The sequence below is a fragment of the Zychaea mexicana genome (assembly GCF_025766255.1).
Source record: "Zychaea mexicana strain RSA 1403 chromosome Unknown BDB00scaffold_37, whole genome shotgun sequence".
NCBI classification, from domain to species: domain Eukaryota; kingdom Fungi; phylum Mucoromycota; class Mucoromycetes; order Mucorales; family Lichtheimiaceae; genus Zychaea; species Zychaea mexicana.
The window spans coordinates 46,215-66,214 of record NW_026516700.1 but is presented as its reverse complement, the minus strand read 5'-3'; the positions used below and the strand labels follow the sequence as shown (position 1 = coordinate 66,214).

Sequence of the window (20,000 nt, the reverse complement as noted above, 5' to 3'; positions counted from 1 at the left end):
TGCAATTTTATCAAGTGATGAGTGGGTTTGCTCCAAAAAAATCTGCAAAAACTGAGGATCTGTAAAAAGCGGGGCTACAAAAAGCGGGGGACTACTGTATGTCTCCTCCTCTACTACAACAATAACAACAACAAAAACAATAACAATTATTGCTATAATTATTTTGTTTTCTTAATTATATATATAAAAAAACATTTATTTGTTATACAAATTATGTTTTTAAAATCTAAAAGATTTAAAAAGAATTATAATAAATAATTTTAATTTTAATCTTTTTATAAAATTTATTTTTTAAACTTTATTTTTATCACATATTAAAAATGATTATGTAATTATTTTCTAATAACATGTAAAAATTAAAAATAAAAAAATATAATTTTAAGGTTCATATGAACCTCCAAAAAACATAAAAATTGTTGATTTTAGATGTTATATATATTTATAATTAAATAGATAATAAGAAAAGCCTGTAAGGGTTGTGTTATTGTTGTAATAAATAGTAGTAGTAGTGGTGTTATGGCATCAAAAATGAAGTTATACTTTAATATTTAAATAAACATAAGTGAACATATTAATTTTTGATAATTTAATAATTACAAAAAATATAGTTTTCAAAATTATTTATTATTAATATTTATTCTCCTTTCATATCCACATATTACCCTAATATTCCTAAGGTAGTATGTCTAAATTTCCCCTGATATTAGCGAATATTCCCCTAGGACATCAATTATGATCTTGTACCAATCAATACCATCAACGTCAAGCTTTGGTATGTCTTTCTTCAGCAAGTTTTGATAATGACTTGAATGAGCTTTTGCAAATCGATTCATCCAAGTTTTCCTGAGTTTCTGGTTTTGTTTGTAATCGTTCAGGATAAATTGTTTGTTCTTCGAAACGAAATCCTTCAACGAAGGCTTTATGTGTTGTCAAAACTTCATTAAATATTGGGGGATATCCAACTCCAATTAGATATTAGATAATACTATTGCTTGTAAGAAATCTATTGGCTGTAAAAATCCAAATTGTACAAAAAATTGAATTTTGTGTATATATAAAAATAACTAGTAAGAAAGGAATGCCAGGTATGAATTCACATTATATTATATACTAGTTGAAGAAAATATTGTAAATAGTAGAGTATGTAATTTTATAATATACCAAGATTATGCTTATTGATATATTCCTTCAATAAAAACTTTTGATTAAATTTATCAATTGATAAGCAACTGTTATCATCAGCACTATATCCAACCCATTTTACCTCAAACAAATATGTACCATTTTCAGTTTTATGCCTAATAATCTCTTCTATTTCATATGATGCCATTGCTTGTTGTTTCCCTTTATTTCGCTTTCTTTTTTTACTACGCTCATTAAATCTTTGAACATCATCATTATCACTATTACTCTGATTTGAATTATTATCAGATTCATTATCAATAATCATTTCTTCATTTGATATAGCCATATTAAGCAGGTCATTTTGCAATCTAATCATTTTATCCAGTTTATCTTTATTTTGTTTATCATTGCTGACCACTATATCAATTAGTTTATGCTCTACTGGAAAATTAAAATCATTACTGTGCCATAGTTTATGGTGTAGTAAAATAGGAATATTGAACATTTCTACAAATTTTGTAATATTTTTTAATAAATAAGCTACACGAAATTGCAGATTATAGTATTTTATGTTATCCATTTTAACAACTGACTTATTATTATTGAATCGGCAGAATTTATTCCCAATTTCTGAAAATTGATTCTCAACTTTTGTCCTAAAACTTCCAAATGTCTTATTAAATGATCCTCAGTAATCGTTAAGGGCTTATTTACATTTTTACGTATAGGGTATACAAAATTATCATGGCTAAAGTTATATCCTTTTTTATTAGCAAGCTCTGTAAATTGTGTGTTTCCACTTGTAAGGGTCCACTTGGAGGCTTCATCCATTTTTTTGTATGTTTCGGTGAACTCTTTCATGAAAGCGTGGGTCACTGTAATTTTGCTGCTGCTTGCGCTTGTTGATGTCGTTGATGTCGTCGATCCGCCGGAGGCATCTGATGACTTAGGCCCAGCAAAAGCGTTTGAATTTACTTTCTAACAAATATTCACATATTAATGATCTTGCGATTCTTGCTCGTAAACTTTACAAAGAGAAAAAAATGGTATGATTACCGAAAGAATATCAATCGTGAGCTCGTACCAATCGACATCTTCAATGTCAAGCTTTGGTATGTTTTCTTTGGCAAGTTTTGATAATGTCTTGAATGAGCTTTTGCAAACCGAGTCATCCAAACTTGCTTGAGATTCTAGTATTGCTTGTAATCGTTCAGGATAAACTGTTTATTCTTCGCTACAAAATCCTTCAACGAAGGCTTTTGCGTGTTGGCAAAAAACTCATCAAACACTACAAGTAGCATTATCATTAGAAGCAGCAATACACAACGTTGAAACATTTTTAGCAAAGTAATAAGGATGAAAAGAACAAAAGAGAAATATAACTGTGACGCGTGAAATTGAATAACTTACCTTCTTTGTATCCTTTTGTCGACATGGCAACAGCATGAAATATCCAGAACCTACTCTTCCCAGTTTTTATATTACGTCATCCCCTTGAAATTTTCTATGATGTCTACAGCAAAACATGGTCTTAGTTCTATCCCAGCTATTGCTTTTCTCCATGGAGGCTCTACCTGTTAATAACGCTTCTCAGGTTTTGGGCCGAGTAGCAGATGCTGCACAGCTAGGATCATCTTACATGGTCTTGGCTCCCTCGCAACTGTTGCGAACAATTTCTATACGTTTTATTGAGATACGGTTTTGCTCCCCTATAAGTCGAATAGGTATGCCCAACACACTCAAATTTATTGAAACCATTTGTTAGAAATATTATTTAGAAGGGCCAAGCGTTTTGCTCGACCATACAGGATCAGTCAATCGCCCGGTTTCTCTTATATGAACTACATTATACAAATCTTGGTGACCAGTTCACAAGAGGTACTAGCATATAGAGCCATGGGGTTCTGTTTAAATAGTACAAAGCACTGATATGTTTATTAACAGTGTCAAGCAGATTCTTCATGGGCTACACGATTTCGTATAATGGTGGAAGAGAATGTAATAATTATGTCGATAACAAGCAACACTTAGAATAATTTGATGTATTAGTATATCGATAAAGTAATAAAAGAAAGGAAGCCAGGGGTTTTGCTGAGTAGATCAAATGGCGTAAGTTGGATGTGGTATGAGAAAAAAAGAGAAGAATGGGAGGGTAAATACGCGATGTACCGATGTGCATAACCATTCAAGACAGTACGTATTGAAGAGTCACCGTAAGCAAAAAAGCATACAAGATATTGCATAATATGATCATTGAGGATGAACGTGATGAGGAGGAAATGCGGCGTACCTGTAGACGATTATATAATAAGTACATATTCGACAATGTTTAAAGTACACCAAACACTTCATTCATCATGAAAGCAAGACAGGCATTCATGCGATGCATTTTCAGACCAAGTAATACATTGCTATATTCAGATAGAGTGTTGTGCACAGCAGCCATACAGTGACCATCGGATAAACTTTTTTTCGTCTTTAACAGCTTTTCGAACCGTTGGATGTCATCAACCAGCAACTCGCTCGCAGAAAAATGGCCGCCTTGGACACTGTTCGTCAGTACGAAGCAATACATTACTAAAAGATGATATTTACCACTTCAAATTCGTTGAACTGTTGAAGGTCACCACTTGCTTCTAGCCATTCACGAGGGAACTTTGTGCATGTTGGGTCAGTTTTGCATATATACTCTAGATCTATGCAGTGGATTACCTTGTTTAGCTCGCTGGGGACATAGTCTACGCCCAATGGAATTTCGACACGGTTAAAGAACATTATCCGCATTGCCTCTTCGTGAACGCCCCGTAACACAGTCGTGTGGATGACGACATGGTGTTGGTAAGCCAATAGATGGTAAGTTCCGTCAGGAACTCGTTGGTTGTGATAGTCTCAGGCAGAGCCTCAGTGTCTTGCTGTCAGCAGGATGAAACGTCCAATTATGCCTTTTCGAGCATCCAGGCTACACTAAAAAAGTCAAGTTCGAGAGAAAAAAAAGAGACCCTTGCGATCTGACCATACCTAAACGTGCCACTGGGCTATCTACCAAGCCAAATACAAGTGTATGAGGACGCGTTCCCTGGATGGCACGGTATCTAGCCTCCCTGTCATTCTCAACGTCTGCAAACGATTTGCCTTTTATTTTGGTGCTACCACGACCATAAATTGTATCGTATCCAAGCGCCAAGCTTGAGCACTTTGATTGGATGGTTCCACAGATTCGACACTGTCGGGAGAGGCGGTACAACCATTAATTAGACGGTATGGATTCCCTTGCGTTGAGTCGCTCGGCTCTGCGCGATCCATTTGCCAATCACGGAAACCCAATCCGACCCAGCGATCACTTTGTTCAAATGAGTTTAGTAAAATCCCAGCTGATCCCTTTAGCGACGCCTTATATGGTGGGCTGCTGCAAACCAGACATGAAGGAAGATATGACAGAAGGGGTGCGCACTGTTGAAATTGTCAAGAGCCGCTATGGGGATACCAACGACAGCTGCTACACAAATTTTCTTACAAATGCCCGCAGATGCAAAGATGCTCTCAGCGGTCCTAAGCATGCTATCGCTCGACTGTGGTTTTACCACGAAAACGGCCAACAATGTTCACCGAGCACCAGTAGTAGCAGTAGCAGTAGCAGTAGCAGTAGCAGTAGCAGTAATGGCAGCCACCATCATAAAGGTAGTCGGACGAAAGCCTTTTTGAATAAGCTGCTCCATAGGAACAAGTAAAAACCACAGCGCTGTGTACTCATGTACTGTCAGAAGAAACCAACTGTATGAATTGCACAAACTGTATGAAGTGAGCTTACTGCATTGACTCCTCGTTACTACAGCGCATACAGCACTTGCATGAAATATGATTCCAGAGCAGCTAAGCTTTGCATATTTTCAAGAGAGAACCATATTCAAGAACAATGTTTTTTTGTTAAGCCATGTTTGATGGAGTAAGACAAATTTCAGAGCAAAGAGGTTGGCTTAGAGAAGTAGAATACAGATCAAGATGGCAAAATTAAATATGTCGGTGCGACGTCTGTGCCAAGAATAAGCTAAAGTGTGATGACAACAGCAACAACAATACCGGGCCGAGTACAACCTCTATGCTCAAGTCTTGGTTATCAATATGAACCATTACTTCACCATGACTGTCGCACTATATAGTCTGGCATATAGCAACCACGGATATACGATAAAGGCGTGGAATGTTACACGGTGCTTTTGTGGTTTAAATTTATTTAATCTATTTTAATTTAAAGGTTCTTCGAAGATGAACTAAAAAGGTGGTAATATCGCGATCCCGCCAGTGCCGGATGCGGTTGAATGTAGCGGCACTGCAGTGGTTGAGTGAGAGTAAGGGAGGGGAAGGATTTTTTTTGCTAAATGTCGTAAGGGACAATTGATGCTTATTACAAGTAAGTTTATGGGCTTCGACTTTATGCTTCGTTCCATTCCCTGTCTGACGTTTTTTGGTAAATTTCTTGCGCGGATATGTATATAGAAAGGGAGGGAGAGAGAGAGGCAAGAGATGAACCAAAGTGCAGTAAGGATACACGTAGGACCGACGGAGACGAGCCAGTGCAGAAATGCTACGGCAGAGAGTGGCGCTGCTAAGTCAAGTTGAAATTAGTCTATGGCTCAATACAACATAGCGATGACTTTTCTGTGGGGATATACGAATGACTCACATATTTGGGGTGGGCCGACTGCTGTTTCTATACCCTTTCAATGCAGGCTCAAGACTAATGTTATTGGCATTAGCAAACATATCTTAACCATGACTATTGTACAAAAGGAAGAACGTGGCTGACTATAGATACCTTTGCAGAATACAGCATGTCATCCTGATGGCCCAGACGGCAGCCTTGGCTAGCAGAACCGTTGTTCAGACCGTGAGCTTGGTAATGAGGAACACGGTCCTCATCAACGATACTGCCGCCTTCAGAACCGAGGCGGCCGTCTCCACAACCGAGACCGCCGCGCTTATGACCAATGCTAGGTCCTCAGCAGTGAGCTCAAAAGCGGCCTGGTTGTGGTTGTCGTCCTTGGTGGTGGCGATGGAGACAGAGGAGGCAGAGGAGGCAGAGGAGGCAGAGGAGGCAGAGGAGGAGGAGGCGGAGGGAAGTAAACTGGCGAACCAGCGGAACGCAGTTTGCAGTGCCGAGGCAGCTGCAGGCAAAATTGATTTTAAAATAGGCATTCTGTTGTGTGTGTGTGTGTGTGTGTGTGTGTGTAGAACGAGAAGTAGTAGTAGTTGAAGAGTAAAGAGATATCCAGGATCGAACGAAGCTTGGTATTTATAATGCTAGAACAAACCCTTAATCAATCCATCCATCCGCAACAGCTGATCGATCACCTTTTGCACACTCAACTTATCATCCTAATTCATCATTACTACTTCTACTTCACCCGAGGGTTTTTCTGACATTTAACCTTGTTCTTGTCCGGTCTCCCTTGTCATTACTCCTGTGTAATTTCTTGTGACAGAGCATCGGGAAGATAGATCAACAATGGAGGATCTGCTTTCAGAAATAGTAGGAACCCCACAGAGAAAAGTAGAGAGATTGATTGGCAGGTCGGAAGCCATGTGTCGCTTCACTGAGGGTTTCTTTTCCTCTTTATATACATCTATTACGATTAATAACATCTGCATCGGCACTACTTTTGGAGCCCGTTCCACTACAACCACAAGATATCATACATCAGCATTTAGCAACATCATACAGTAATCACATGTTGTTTTCGAAAAAAAAGAGCAGCAATGACAGGAGCTCCTTCGCAATATGATCCTTGACGCATCATAAATCCTTGTCTTCCGATGTGCTGATTAATGGCCGCCCAACTTTTGCACTGGTTGTCTCCTTGTTTCTTTCACGATACTTTCGTCCATGTATTCCCTTTCTCTATGTCCTGACATCCATCCCAGCTCTTTCCAAGCAGCAAGAACACTGCTACGGCAAAAGAGAAAGCATAATAAAAACAAACAGCTACAGATCCATGGATCTAATAACATATGATAGACACTGATAATAAAATCAATGGTTCATGCTTTCCTAGACGTGAGCTTTTACACACGATCACAAGCCATTTCTCTTGTCCAGGGCTACTAGTACTACACATACAGTAATACTTTGATACCAACTCCATGCGCGTAATATTTTGATAGATCAACAAACCGTTGCGACATTATGATCGAATGACTTGTATTTCACGGTACCCTTACATTTTTTCAAATACCCGGGCGTGCTGCATTATTGTTGTTTTCATCAATATAGACATTTATGACAAACAAAATCAACAGTGACAACGAGATATCGTGATTAAAACAGCATTTCACGGGACATACTGCGGCCATGCCCAGTAACGCGTTCTGTGTGTATTATATAGTGTAGATGAGCACGCTTATTCATAAAGTTGTCTATATGCCAATTTATCTGGATAACGCCGTCTGGTTTGGACCCTGTGTCTTCATTTTCCCAGATCCTCTGCTAGTTTTATAGTAATCAAATAAACAGGTGTTTTACCTTGCTTACACGAGGTCCGATTCCCGGTATTGCTATTCTGCGATGCCAGTCACTCAATTCATACAGCAGGCTTGTACGTTTGCTAAAGCTTCTGTACCGAATGACATCATGTAAACTCAGTGTATCTATACTTGGAGCATTGTGACAAACACGCTTGATTTGATGCTTTACTACGTCCTCAAAGTAATGCTGCTTACAAAATATAGGAGGGGCCATCATCGCTCATTATAAATAAATCGGAAATATCTTGCTTTCCTGACAGTGACAACATGTTGGCGATATTAGGTTTGTAAAGGCAGTAAATAATGTTGTGCAAAAGGTGATACATAATGCTTACAAAGATATATGCAAAATCCTTGAGAAAAAATTCATCAGCCAGTGTGAAAGAGCTGTCATATATATGATAACGGGGAAATAGATTCTTGTTCTTACCTTTCGTGTACTTTGGTATCATGGTAGTTTACCTTCAATTTGTTGAAACGACGGAGTAGTATTGGAAGGAAGAGGATAAAAGACAAAATGCTTCTTTGACCTAGAGAAACTCATAAAAGTACATCGTAGAAAGGAAGTAGGTATTAGGAAGGGTTTAAAAAACTCCATAGTATTATCATGGCCTTGATTCACTGCTTCCGCTAACTCTTGAATAAGGTTCAAACTGATAAAGATGCAGCAGTCAATTGTAGTTGTCTTCTTATTGCCATAGCTAGAACTAGCTGCCGATGAATCCAGCTGACATAGCTACTATTATATGGCTATCACTAGCAGCATTTTACAATTTGATAATGCGTTAGTGCTTTCGAGCTCCTATGACAAGTGCATCACTGTGTTGAGAGCTCAGGACGATATTTAGCGCACGACAAACTATTTCCATATTTGTTCGGGGCACGACAAGTTCTAATAATAAATACAGTAGAATATGTTACACAGAGCAGCATAGCTGACCCTCTTGTGTTAATTATAGCTGATGGGTGGTGTCGTGCCCGTAAGAAACACAGCGCGTATGTTATTGTAAGAAGTCAATTGGTTGACATATGTAGGTGGGACGCGTCGTGCCCGTAAGGAGGGCATTTTGAAAGACGTACCGAGATAACCGATAGTTACTCTTCGTTCAAATAAACTCTGGTTCTTGAGAATATGATGATTCTTTCACAACTTTGTGCGGATATATATCAGTGGCACTATCAGAAGAACCAGTACAGTACATGTGTTTTTTTGCATATAAACTGACTGTTTCAACTGAAGGAGATGGAAGGGAAAAAAATCACTGCTTCTTCTAGCCTACGAGTCCCCATTTATGTGCGGTACTGTATATTTACCATTACTACTGCAAGCACGAAAGAAAAAGCGACGTGGTACAACTCAAAGAGCGAACCTAGAGTGGCAAGGAATACAAAGGAGGCGTAGTGCTTCAGGTTTCATGTTGTAACATATTGTATTATCGATATATGCTATCGGAAGGTGAACATCGATATACATGCAAACCACGGAATAGCTTTGCAAATGTTGTTTGATTTTATAGCAACATGGACTGGTGCTTTTTACGCAACGGGACCGGGAATGTATCCAAATGCGTTGTCAATGTCGCTATCCAGTGAGATTTAAGTCGCTATTCTTTTTAAAAGTGTGGTCGTCGCGTAATCAGAGGATGTAGCATGCTTAGATCTCAACGCTAGTAAACTCTTGGCACTTGGCACTGAGAATATGTAATTGCCATGGTTATTTTTGTATCATCTCTTCTTTCACTTCATTACATGCGTACAAAGAATCTTGCATTTCTTCACGATGATGGGCTCGGGACCGTTGTTGATGAAGATGGTAACCCTGAGCCCATGGATTATGTTGTCGACGAAGAGCGTTTTGCGGTTGAAAGACGTGTCTCACATACCAACTATTTGGAAAATCTTCCAAACTTAGCTTCAGAATCTTTTCAGCAGCGCACTCGTCGTGGTCGTGGTCGTCGAATGCAGATTGATCAGCCAAGGGATGAATACGTTTGTATGAGGGAAGCAAATGAAAAACGTGAGTATACTCGGTATACCATAAGGATAAGGAGAGATTATATAAGAGAAAGATAGAGAAATGCTTGAGTGCATATGCTGCGGCCAAACAATTAAGTATCGGTATTCTTACTGGTCAAAGATGGGTTAAGGAGCATGGTGAACTTGGAGACTGCTTCTTTGAGAGTTGCAAATAGTCAGGTCGTAAATCGATTCTGCAAGAGGAGCACCAGAAAGTTATTGAAGCTTTCGTTGATGAAGATGCACAGCGTAGTGTTGTTGAAGTAGTTGAGCATTTACAAGAGAAGTTCGTTGACTTTCAAACCTCTCGTAGTGCTGTTGACCATTCTATGAAAACCAAGTGCAACCTTTCACTGAAGCAAGCAGACTTTCACTCTGAAGAAAGAAATGGCCCTGAGAAGATCAAGGAGCGCTATGATTGGCTTCGTTAATGAAGTAAAACTGACATGAACCCTGATTCAAACTGTGTATTTCTTGATGAGGCTGCCTTTCATATCAACATGAGACGCTCAAATGGTTGGTTTAAAAGAGGTACTCGCGCTACTGTCACTACGCCTTAAACGAGAGCAGAAACAACGACCATATTAGGCGCTATTTCTTCCGGTCTAGTTAATGTTGATGTAAGAGTACCAATGGCGATAAGGAGACAGAAGGCTAATGGTGAAGACTATAAAACACCGGTACTATAACAGGCCACTATTTTAGTTTTTTTTTCAAAAGCCACAATAGATGAAATGGATAGGTATGAGAAATATAAAGACTACTATATTGACATGGATACAGTAATGCACCTATTCATATAAACCGGAATATAGTAGAGCATATCTACTGGCGAGGATATCGATGTGCTTATCTTCCGTTATATTCTGCTGAACTCAATCCAATTGAGAATTTCTGGTTGGTGGCAAAGAGTCATGTTAGGCGTGAGCGGTTCTTAAAGCAGGAAACTTTATCGACAAGAATTGAGGAAGGATGTCATTAAGTAAAACCAAATGATTGGGAGAAATGTCGAAATAAGCAAACAATCTAACATGTTGTACATACCATTAGACATGAAAATACTGGGATAGGATCTGCACCTTCAAGCAGAGTACTTGGCCACTGGTACATACGTCTTTGTATGTAATTCATATCTAATTTCAATTTTACGTGAACTTCAGTTCTGTCTGGCAGAACCTTAATTGTAGCCCTCAAAAACAGACATAACCTATTGCAATATACGGTATTCGCTTGGCACTGTCAATTGTGAGTGGTGCGATTAACAGCGCTATTACCATGTTAATATATATAATAAGTAGCTCGTTATTAAAAGTAGAAATTTATTTTTCTATGCGCTATGATACTGTTTTTGCAACACCATCTTTCACACTTTAAAACCAAAGGTTATGCATAATTTCATTATGGTATCATAGTCAGGCATTTGATACGTGTGATTATCTGTTTCTATATTTTCACCTATACAACTCTCGCATCATATTGAATGCAAAGAAAAGTTAGCTTTCAACATAGGATTGACAATCAAATTTGCTCTTCTGATACTACAAGATAGATAAAGTGAACGATCTAGTCAACAAAGTTATTCTTATTCTTGGGGGAGTAGTGATGAATATGTACAAAGGGGATTTTTTAACATCTTTCTTTATATAAACGTGTTTGGCCACGATTCGTTAATTAGTGGGTTACTCATCAAGCCTTTGAGGAATCCTCTCCAAACCGGACTTTCGATCACCATGTCAGGCCAGCGTCCAAGTGCACCTACCAGGCCGTTCGTAACAGTCGAATCGTGCTTTACATGGATCATCTGGGGCGCATTTTCGCTGTCGACGACCAGCGTTTCAAAAAATTGATGGCCAAACTCGTGCACAAACTCGCGTTCTTGATCATGACCACGATCGTGCATCAACACCAAGCAGTCGCTTGTGAATACGCCTAGAGTCTGACCCTGGAAGAATGACGCGTTTGCTGATGCATGTTTCTTCAGCGAGGCTGGAATGATGTCTTGTAGCAGACAGCGTAATAGATTGCTGCAGGAACTATCCAAATCAGCTGATCGAGCTAGTGGGGTAGTGATTAAGCAGGAACCCAATTCCGCTAAGTTGTGCCCAAGACAAAAAGTATCGTGCATTAGTTCATTATTCCATTTCCATCCCATCTGCCGTCATCGCTATTACCTGCTCGCACAGCGCCACCGCTCTTTCCAGCTTCCAACACTTCGTTGACAATCATATCAACAAACCAATGCGGTCCTCCGATATCCAAAACCGTCTGAAACATGACCATGTCCAAATAGTGAGTAATCACTTGTTTCGGTGCCTTGCTTGCATCCCATAATGCAACAACATCTGCATCGACATCCCTCATAAACATGGATCGACCACTCTTGACTATATATCGAAACATTTCCTGAGCTTTCCGCGACAAATTATCACAGGTGACGCGCGTCGATATAGTTTCAGTATGATGCTGTCGTTGTTCGTTTGTTTCTTCAATGCCAAGATTGGTCTTGATATGGTTTTGTAAAATATTCAACTGTGCTTCCCAACCGCTTTCATTGTTGCTGTCGTTGTTGCTGTTGCTGCTTTCGTGATGAGCCGGCAGGCCAGCAACAATACGCTCTTGCTTTCGCTGTTCTGCAAGACTTAGTAACGCTCCCAGGATAGAACTGCCACATAATTGTAATAGCATGTCTGGTGGATTGCCGCTCATCAACAATTGATGAAGACACATGATGGCAATAGATACGTTATGCGCCAAAACGTCGTCACACAGCATGGATACAATGCCCGGGAAAAGCGTAAAATTGAGGAACTTTTCTTGAAAGTACGATATAATACCCAACAAGGTATCGTTGTCGATCTGTCCATTTTCATAAACGAGTATCGACCGTTGAAGAAGCGTTGGCGCGGCTTGGAGTAATTGTTGAGGAGTCGAGAATCTAACATTATCATAGTTTGAGTACACCGTTTATTAATGATAAACGCTTATGTTTGAATACCTTAATAAATCATCCGAAATTCCATCACCAAGTAGAGCAGTTTGCCACTGTCGGATAAACTGATCCATAGCTAGGTCCTCCACATCTCGTCCGTAAATAAGCGGGCCTTGGGTGAAAAATTGATAGCAAAAGCCATCAACTTCTGAGAACACGCTGTCAATATTGACATAGAGCTTTAAAAAGATGTACATGTTTTTAATTGTAATGAATCGTACCCCCTGTCATGGCTGTAATTGTTAGTGCCATTCATATGTTAGTAACTTACATTGAATTTGTTCAAAACCAGGATGATTAGAGTCCAAATTTTGCCATATTTTCCGTATAGCACTTGTACACCATCTGTATCCTCATCGCTTGGGCTGTCAAAGCCGGATCGGCCATCGAGCTCCATTTCACTGTCAGCTGGCTTCCAATGGTTACACATTTGCTCGAGCGGGCCAAGAATGGTTACTGGATGGTATAGTTGGCCGATTACATCAATAATGGGCGGACATTTGTTGAGAGCATCACAGATCCGTGCAAGGGAATAGATGTCTCTCATCTCGGCCTTCTCGACTAGAAGCTAACCATTTTTTATGAGAAGCAAGTTAATACCATATATCAAAAGTCCCATATCTTTTAACTTATTGTTCCAGCTTACCTCGATAACGAAATCTATGATTCGGCGTGTATGAATCATGGATACGATAGCAATATGCAACAACTCTGTTATTGCGCTTCTCGAGATATTTTCTTTAATTGCATTCATCCGATCCTCCACATTCTATAATATACACGACATCGTATTAGGCACATGGACAATTGAAAAATATTATAGCAGTAGCAGTACCTTTGTTAAAATCTCCACATCTTCGTTTTTATGATGCTGCTTTGCATCCCCGCCATCCAAATCAAGCATATCAATATCGAACCCTTGGTCATTATCTTCCTGTTTTGTAGACGGTGTTGCGTTCTTCAACAGCGTTTGCGCAACGTTATCTCGTACAAAGCCATAATCTTGACATACTCGAACGATGCTAGTAAATATTTCCTCGTTGCCAACGTTCTTGATAGCCTTTGCTACAGCTGCCGTGTTCAGGTCGACTGTGCTCCCCATGTCATTGATCAACTTCATAAAATCGTCCTCTTCCTCCTCGTTTGTGCCAGAGGTCATCTTGTCGAAAAGTTTTGAGGATGTACTTGAGGCAAAGAATTCAAAGGTAGCCATGGGAGAGCTGCATCCATTCAGTAGACCAGCAAAAGAATGTAGTTCTGCAAGCGACGACTCCAGTGAGTTGTACTAGATACAACAGCGAAAGAAGACAAGAAAACTTAACATCAAGTGTGACAAACCATCGACAATGACCTGAGCAAATTACCTCTTGTCCTTCGGCTAAACCGTCTGGTCGTTTTACATATGCTTTGGCATCATCGCTTCCTTTACGCTCTTGAAGCTTTTTAATCAGGTAAGGAACCTTAATACCAAAGACGAAAAAAAAGCGCAATGAGAAGAATTAAAGCGATGTATCGCCCGAGAATTTGACAGCATTATCTTAACGTCGCTAATTCATCCATACCTTCACTAATACAAGGTTTCTCCACAGTAAACTATTTGTAGCAGTGATCACATCCAATTTTCCGGAATTCGAAATTGTCTGCTCTTGTTGATTTTCCTTTTTTGACAGAGACTCAGGTTTGTATAATCCAATGGATGCTTCTCGAAGCCCAGTCAAAGCGGCAAACCATATTTCCAAAAAGAATGATTCATCAAATGCTCCCTATGTATTATTTTGCCACATAAAGATTAATAAAGATTATCGACATGAATGTGTTATCTGATTTACCACAACGTGTCGCTAACTCACCTTGATAATTTGTAATTTCGATAAACAATCAATGATATAATCATCACTAAGTCCAGGTCGGATCTGTACCTATTACGTTACCAATACAGGAAGCAAGAAGAAAAATCATGTTAGAGAGCTTGTTGCATAAAATTACAGGCGGGCAAGTATCAGTATTCTTTACCATATGATACAAATATCCCATCAACCCTGCACTAGGTAATGCTCTAGCTGTTCCTTCATCTTCCAATTCTTGATATTTAAGATGCACAGCCATTCGACGATCGAGATCACGATCCGTTAACCGATTAATCATAAGCAACAATTTCTGAATGTGGGTATTTTGCGACATATCTGCGCTGGAAACCGAAGCTTGAGATGAAGGTACAGCGAGAATGGCTTGGCAGGTTGCCCAAGGCTCCTCTATAATATGTATGTCCCAAATATTACAATATGTGAGATTCTACTGCCCCTTCTTCTTCATCCTTGAACGAACCATCCAATCTTCCTTCAAACATACCAGCATGGCGCGCTTCTTTTTTCTCAGTTCTTTGTTGTTGATTGTTCATCATTTCAAATATCCGTTTTGCGCTTCTGTTTTCTATCAAATCGACAATAATCTGGGCCGCCCGTATAGCATTTGAACTTTCAATTCGTTCCGAGTCCATCATTGTCGACTGTGTAGAATCATGCGCGCTATAATGACCGTCTATACTACCGATGGCTTCCGTACTGACAGGTTCTTCAGCAAATGCGGCCAGATCAATCGTAGCGTCAGGATCAAATGCGGATGGTTGTGACATTGTAAAGTTGAACGGCAAGGATGATCCACCTGGCTGTGTGTTATTTAATTGGGATGCTGCTTGCTGCTGTGTAGCTGTAGCCATTTCATGTTCCATAGCCATCATGGTGGAGGACAACGGCGCTCCGTTGTCTTTGGCATAATAGTCGCGATAGAGTCCAACTGCAACCAAACGTGAAAGCATGATGAATACATTACATAATATGCGTGGCCATTCGTTGTTTGGCTTTTCGTTCAACAGGTCGGATACGATTTGATCGGCATTGACGACGGAAAGGACGGTAGGTAGACATTTCAGAATATGTGCCCATTGGCGTGGATTTTGGATCGCTGTTGTTTCGATACACTTCACGAGGCAGGTCAAGAATATCGGTGGTGGTATAAGGCATTCTCCAGCTTCAAACTGTTGCTGTTGCTGTTGTTGTTGGGCAAGATCTTCGTTGCCAGTAATTGCATAAGCGACGTATCGTTCCAAAAGGGGTTCACTGACCCGTGTTTGTGCAAAGAAACGATTCAACAATAATTCTAAACAATTATATATGAGTTTTGATCAGCAACAAAAATACACACATACACACACGTATGATTAACGTGGAAAAAATAGAAGAGTGGAGCCAAATGAAAGCATCAATCGAAACCAAGCTACATTACCACACAACTCAATAGTCGTTTTACGATCACCTTTTTTAAGGCATTGTCGCGTCGGTTCTGCCCACTAAGAAAGAATATTGTGCGTTAAAATCTGTGAAAGCTTCTCGCAACATGATTGAAGGATCTTTACTTTTTCGCAAGTATATCCGTTGACGTAGGCGAATCTGAGAACGGCTTCAAGAGGACGAGGTGACATTGTCCCTGGAAAAAAGCACCGTAAAACTGTCTGCCTGCGCACTCTCTCTATTCAAGTTCAGAAACGAATTTCGCGGTAACACAAGTCAGATCCGTCCTGTGTCTGTCTGTCAAATAATGAAATGCACAATCACACTTCTGCTGCTGTATCAGCCTTTGGTAACTAGAGCAGCCTATTTACATGCATCACTCTGAGAAGCGCTACTCGTATGACATCAAGTGATAAATCATTCGTTGACTCTCGGGGAGAAGATGCTACAAGATAATACTGCTACTACTACCGAGGGCCTGCTGTGTGTGCGTAATATTTAGCACATACGTATAAGGTGAGTTGACCACGCATTCAACGTTAAATACACTTTGATCCAATGATGGCTATTGCTGGTAGCGTTTTGAGATTGTAGTATGATATATCCAACCGTTATATAATGACAAGAGATGATACGAAGCTGCTAATAACATTAGTAGAGTAATGCATGTACCAACCGTATGTCGAGATACCGTCATTATCTCGCCGCTATGTAGCAGCCGAATATTTTTCAAAATCATTAAAGCGCTCGTTAGGAGCCTACAAAAGAGTGCCAACGTAACTCTCGATATCAAAAGACATAGTTGAGACATCTAAAAGTTTTTTTTTTATCTAAACGACGAGCGCAAGATACATGTATTAACAACGAGCAGCAGCAAAGCAAAAGGGCGTAACGTCGACAAGAAAACTGTTATGCATTACAAAGTAAGATGATATCGAGGTTTGTGATAATATCTGACCTGTGATCCGAAAACATGCACAACTACGATCACGATTTGAAAACAACAGGTTTTTTTATCTACCTGGTAATGCTGAGCGCCACTGGAACGTATTGGCTGCATCGATAACTTTACCACCCATTTTATGTAGGGGAAGATAAATTCTTTGTCATTCGCAGCCCGTATGGATGTGATGAAATAGAGCGCTTGAAGCAAAACGCATCATAACTCAAATGCATAACACAGCCACAACATTCCAGCGAAATCTTGTTGCCACCCGTCGATTTCTTGGCATAAATGCCACATGGAGATAAAGTAGGGGGTTAGGCAGCGATGATGCTTATTGATTACATCGAATGTATCGTAGATCAGTATCTCGTGTCTGCTTTACCATGCATATGCCTGCGAATAGCTCGACGACCTGACTGCTGCTTTATAAGGCTGTCCCGCAGGTTATTGCAGTAACAAAAGGTAACGCACTGTCTTGACAAGCAGTAAGGGCAGAAAGTAGGCTTTTTCTCTCATTCAATTGCAATATGCTCTATCAAGTGATCTTTCGGTGAGTTTTCCTCTTTATTTTTGCTTTGTTTCGGTAAATATCAATTCAGTAAATATCTCTCCACTGTGTCTTCTGTGACCCGACGTGTATATTTGAAATGAAGGCTCCTGAACAAAGTACATCGACACAAGGGGAAGGGGGTGGATGGGATTTTTTTCTTTTCGGCGATCGCGGCACAGGAGACAAAACACAAAGTAACTTGATGATCGCTTCCAGAATACAATACAGATAGAAAGATTTTATGTACAAAAGATGCATCTAGGAGAATCAAGGCCAAATGTCTCGATCTGCTTCTGACAACTGTATCTGAACTACAGAATCCTCCTCGTGCTGCTGCTGCTGCTGTTGCCTTTGATCTGTAGTGTTGTTACTACTGCTCGTAAGTGCTGTGCTGCCCGAGACTCGACTCTCACGCTCGAGCCTATCTGCACTTTTATGACTTATGCACCCGCCGGCACCTCGCCTAAACGGATTGACAAAGAGCTCGTCGTTCCATTGGAATCCTTCATGGCGTGCCATGACAATGATGGGTGCATGGCTTTGTGAGTGGGCCAAGAATGCCGGTTGTTGACCGTCCACACAATCATAGACCTTGTATTCATAGTCTTTGGTCATTGAGTTTGGGTGTTTCATTCTTTAATAAACCATTGGGGATCTTTTTTCTCAGAATTCAAACGAAAAAAGAGAGAATGTAGGTGCGTTTTTTAGTTTCAAACCGAGAATGGTAAGGATCATGCGTTTCAAAAAAAAAAAAAAAAATGCCGCTGGCTGCTTTTTTTTCCTTTATGTGTGTGGAACCACCCTGCACCCTCACTTTGCTCCTCCTCTTACTTCTTCCTTTTTCCACTTTTCAATGATCTTCTCACATCGCACTGTAAAGTCATTCCGGTTGTCAATTAGTCCAGGCGGATCCGAACGACTTGTTGCGTTTGGTCCGGGCGCTATTTTGAGCGGTAAACCTTATCGTTTCCCTTTCACGTCCGTCTCGCAATCATTCTTTTTTGAATTGCTTGATTCTCATTCTGGATCTCCACTTGTCATTCTCTTTTATTGGCTGTATTACTCTTAGGATCGGTGTTTCTTACACTTGACAAACCTTTAAGAGCGCACAACATTCGAGTCGCTTTTCGATGCGAACAAAAGAGCAACCGGGCTATCAAAACACTCTTCAATGTAGAGAGCATCATTTGGGGCAAGCCTCGGTCAGGTAGAGTTTGTTCATTGGCAACAACAACAACAGCAACAACAGTGACGCATGGGGTCAAATATGAGCATGTTCATTGATCCTGCTGCATATTTTCATGAAATATTTCCGACGAATACAGTCGATAGGGCAGCAGGTGATGAATTGAAAGAGGGTTGCCACATGTATCTGTTTGCCATCAAGTTGCCCAATGTGAACTATCCACCGTCGATGCAGGATAATGAGCTTTGTCACCGCGTCGACTATACTTTGCAAGGATTTCTTGATCTGCACGATCAACGGGCCATGGAGACAGCCCCTGCACGCGTCATGTATCTCCCGTTAATATCGTGCGTCACGGACGAGCTGCCACCCAAGGAAACGCAAGAGTTTAAGCGAGGCAGCAACAATCGACTACAGCTGACGCTACAGGCCGCCAGACCGGCCTATTGTCCAGGTGGGTAAATTCAAAAAGGGAATATTTATCCCAATTGGGTCAACAAAAGAAGATTCCCGTTTAACCAAAGTAGCTCCAAATCAGGCGACAACTGCACCGTCAAGCTGATCACAAAGAACAGGTCGGAGCACAAAATCTCGTCCTTCCAAGTGGCACTGGTGGCCATGGCAGGAGCAGCAGCAGCAGCAGCAGACAAAACCCACACCGTACACAGCGAAACCATCTATGCGCCCATGGGCAAGTATGCCAATAATACTTCCGTATGTAATTTCCAAATCCCATCCCACTGCGCACCGTCGCTCGGTAATATCACCTATCAGATTGTGGTCACGTTGCCGTGGGGCGCCTCAAGCTGGAAGTTTCCTTCTTCGTTGAATAACGTGAGCATCAGTATCCCGATCACCATTGCAACCGTCCCAGCAACATATCCTGTCCCTCCGCATCTGCAACTCCCGTTGCCCTCGTTTCTCCTCCAAGAAAACGGAGCCGCACTGCCTTCGTTTATACCAAACATTGAATCACCGGATCCGAGCCCGATGAGCCCCGTATCCATCGACGTCCACTCACCGTCTCCTTCTTTATCGCTCAACGAAAACACCGAAAACGACCACCAATCATTGGATGGAAGGACCCTATGTGATGGCTGGCCAGGTGGCGGTCACCATCATTATGCATCACCGTCAGCCCCTTCAGCTGTCGCCGGATATCTCACTGTTCCTGCATCATCGCCAAATCATCATCATCATCTTCTTCTTAGACGTTCATCGACAAGCTCCGTCCTCACAGACTGCAGCGCCGAAATCAATAGCGTGTATTCAGACTCTTCCTCCTGCACACGCGTGGCTGTACAATAGTACTTGTAGTAGTTAATCTAACATGGGTTTATTATAAATGCAAAGAAGAGAAACAAAAGAGGAATATGAACTGC

General features: G+C 40.6%; 6 protein-coding genes across 6 annotated transcripts; 2 read left to right on the top strand and 4 right to left on the bottom strand.

The window, feature by feature from the left end:
* Positions 1-4,385: 4,385 nt before the first annotated feature.
* BDB00DRAFT_788009 (uncharacterized protein) lies at positions 4,386-4,977 on the top strand (the record flags this gene model as incomplete). Its single annotated transcript, XM_053120754.1, has 2 exons — positions 4,386-4,803; positions 4,958-4,977. The coding sequence occupies 2 exons, from the start codon at positions 4,386-4,388 to the stop codon at positions 4,975-4,977; spliced, it is 438 nt and encodes a 145-aa protein (XP_052979586.1).
* An 829-nt stretch (positions 4,978-5,806) lies between these two features.
* BDB00DRAFT_929030 (uncharacterized protein) lies at positions 5,807-6,318 on the bottom strand (the record flags this gene model as incomplete). Its single annotated transcript, XM_053128950.1, has 2 exons — positions 5,807-5,860; positions 5,939-6,318. The coding sequence occupies one exon, from the start codon at positions 6,316-6,318 to the stop codon at positions 6,004-6,006; it is 315 nt and encodes a 104-aa protein (XP_052979585.1). The 3' UTR covers positions 5,807-5,860; positions 5,939-6,003.
* Positions 6,319-6,945: 627 nt separating this feature from the next.
* On the bottom strand, positions 6,946-8,096 carry BDB00DRAFT_788007 (uncharacterized protein; the record flags this gene model as incomplete). The annotated part of the gene is made up of 5 exons (XM_053120753.1): positions 6,946-7,069; positions 7,342-7,364; positions 7,465-7,488; positions 7,643-7,767; positions 8,075-8,096. The coding sequence occupies 5 exons, from the start codon at positions 8,094-8,096 to the stop codon at positions 6,946-6,948; spliced, it is 318 nt and encodes a 105-aa protein (XP_052979584.1).
* A 3,064-nt stretch (positions 8,097-11,160) lies between these two features.
* On the bottom strand, positions 11,161-16,133 carry BDB00DRAFT_823490 (mediator complex subunit Med5-domain-containing protein). The gene is made up of 13 exons (XM_053123547.1): positions 16,062-16,133; positions 15,932-15,995; positions 14,999-15,805; positions 14,663-14,901; positions 14,500-14,568; positions 14,212-14,412; positions 14,014-14,109; positions 13,485-13,934; positions 13,296-13,418; positions 12,921-13,217; positions 12,656-12,828; positions 11,832-12,595; positions 11,161-11,751 (listed from the first exon to the last, which is right to left on the bottom strand). Exons 1-13 carry the CDS (start codon positions 16,125-16,127, stop codon positions 11,300-11,302), a joined length of 3,801 nt encoding a protein of 1,266 aa, XP_052979583.1. The 5' UTR covers positions 16,128-16,133; the 3' UTR covers positions 11,161-11,299.
* Positions 16,134-17,411: 1,278 nt separating this feature from the next.
* BDB00DRAFT_823489 (uncharacterized protein) lies at positions 17,412-18,157 on the bottom strand. Its single transcript, XM_053123546.1, has one exon. The coding sequence runs from the start codon at positions 18,063-18,065 to the stop codon at positions 17,700-17,702; it is 366 nt and encodes a 121-aa protein (XP_052979582.1). The 5' UTR covers positions 18,066-18,157; the 3' UTR covers positions 17,412-17,699.
* A 128-nt stretch (positions 18,158-18,285) lies between these two features.
* BDB00DRAFT_872420 (uncharacterized protein) lies at positions 18,286-19,926 on the top strand (the record flags this gene model as incomplete). The annotated part of the gene is made up of 4 exons (XM_053126952.1): positions 18,286-18,385; positions 18,502-18,639; positions 18,758-19,076; positions 19,146-19,926. The coding sequence occupies 4 exons, from the start codon at positions 18,286-18,288 to the stop codon at positions 19,924-19,926; spliced, it is 1,338 nt and encodes a 445-aa protein (XP_052979581.1).
* Between the last annotated feature and the right edge of the window lie 74 nt (positions 19,927-20,000).

Coding starts and splice junctions, on each gene's coding strand:
- BDB00DRAFT_823489 (XM_053123546.1), bottom strand. CDS start 18,065: ATGAAACACCCAAACTCAATGACCAAAGACTATGAATACAAGGTCTAT.
- BDB00DRAFT_823490 (XM_053123547.1), bottom strand. CDS start 16,127: ATGTCACCTCGTCCTCTTGAAGCCGTTCTCAGATTCGCCTACGTCAAC. Junction 14,413..14,499: donor CGAAATTACAAATTATCAAG/GTGAGTTAGCGA, acceptor AATAATACATAG/GGAGCATTTGATGAATCATT. Junction 14,110..14,211: donor GAAACCTTGTATTAGTGAAG/GTATGGATGAAT, acceptor TTTGGTATTAAG/GTTCCTTACCTGATTAAAAA.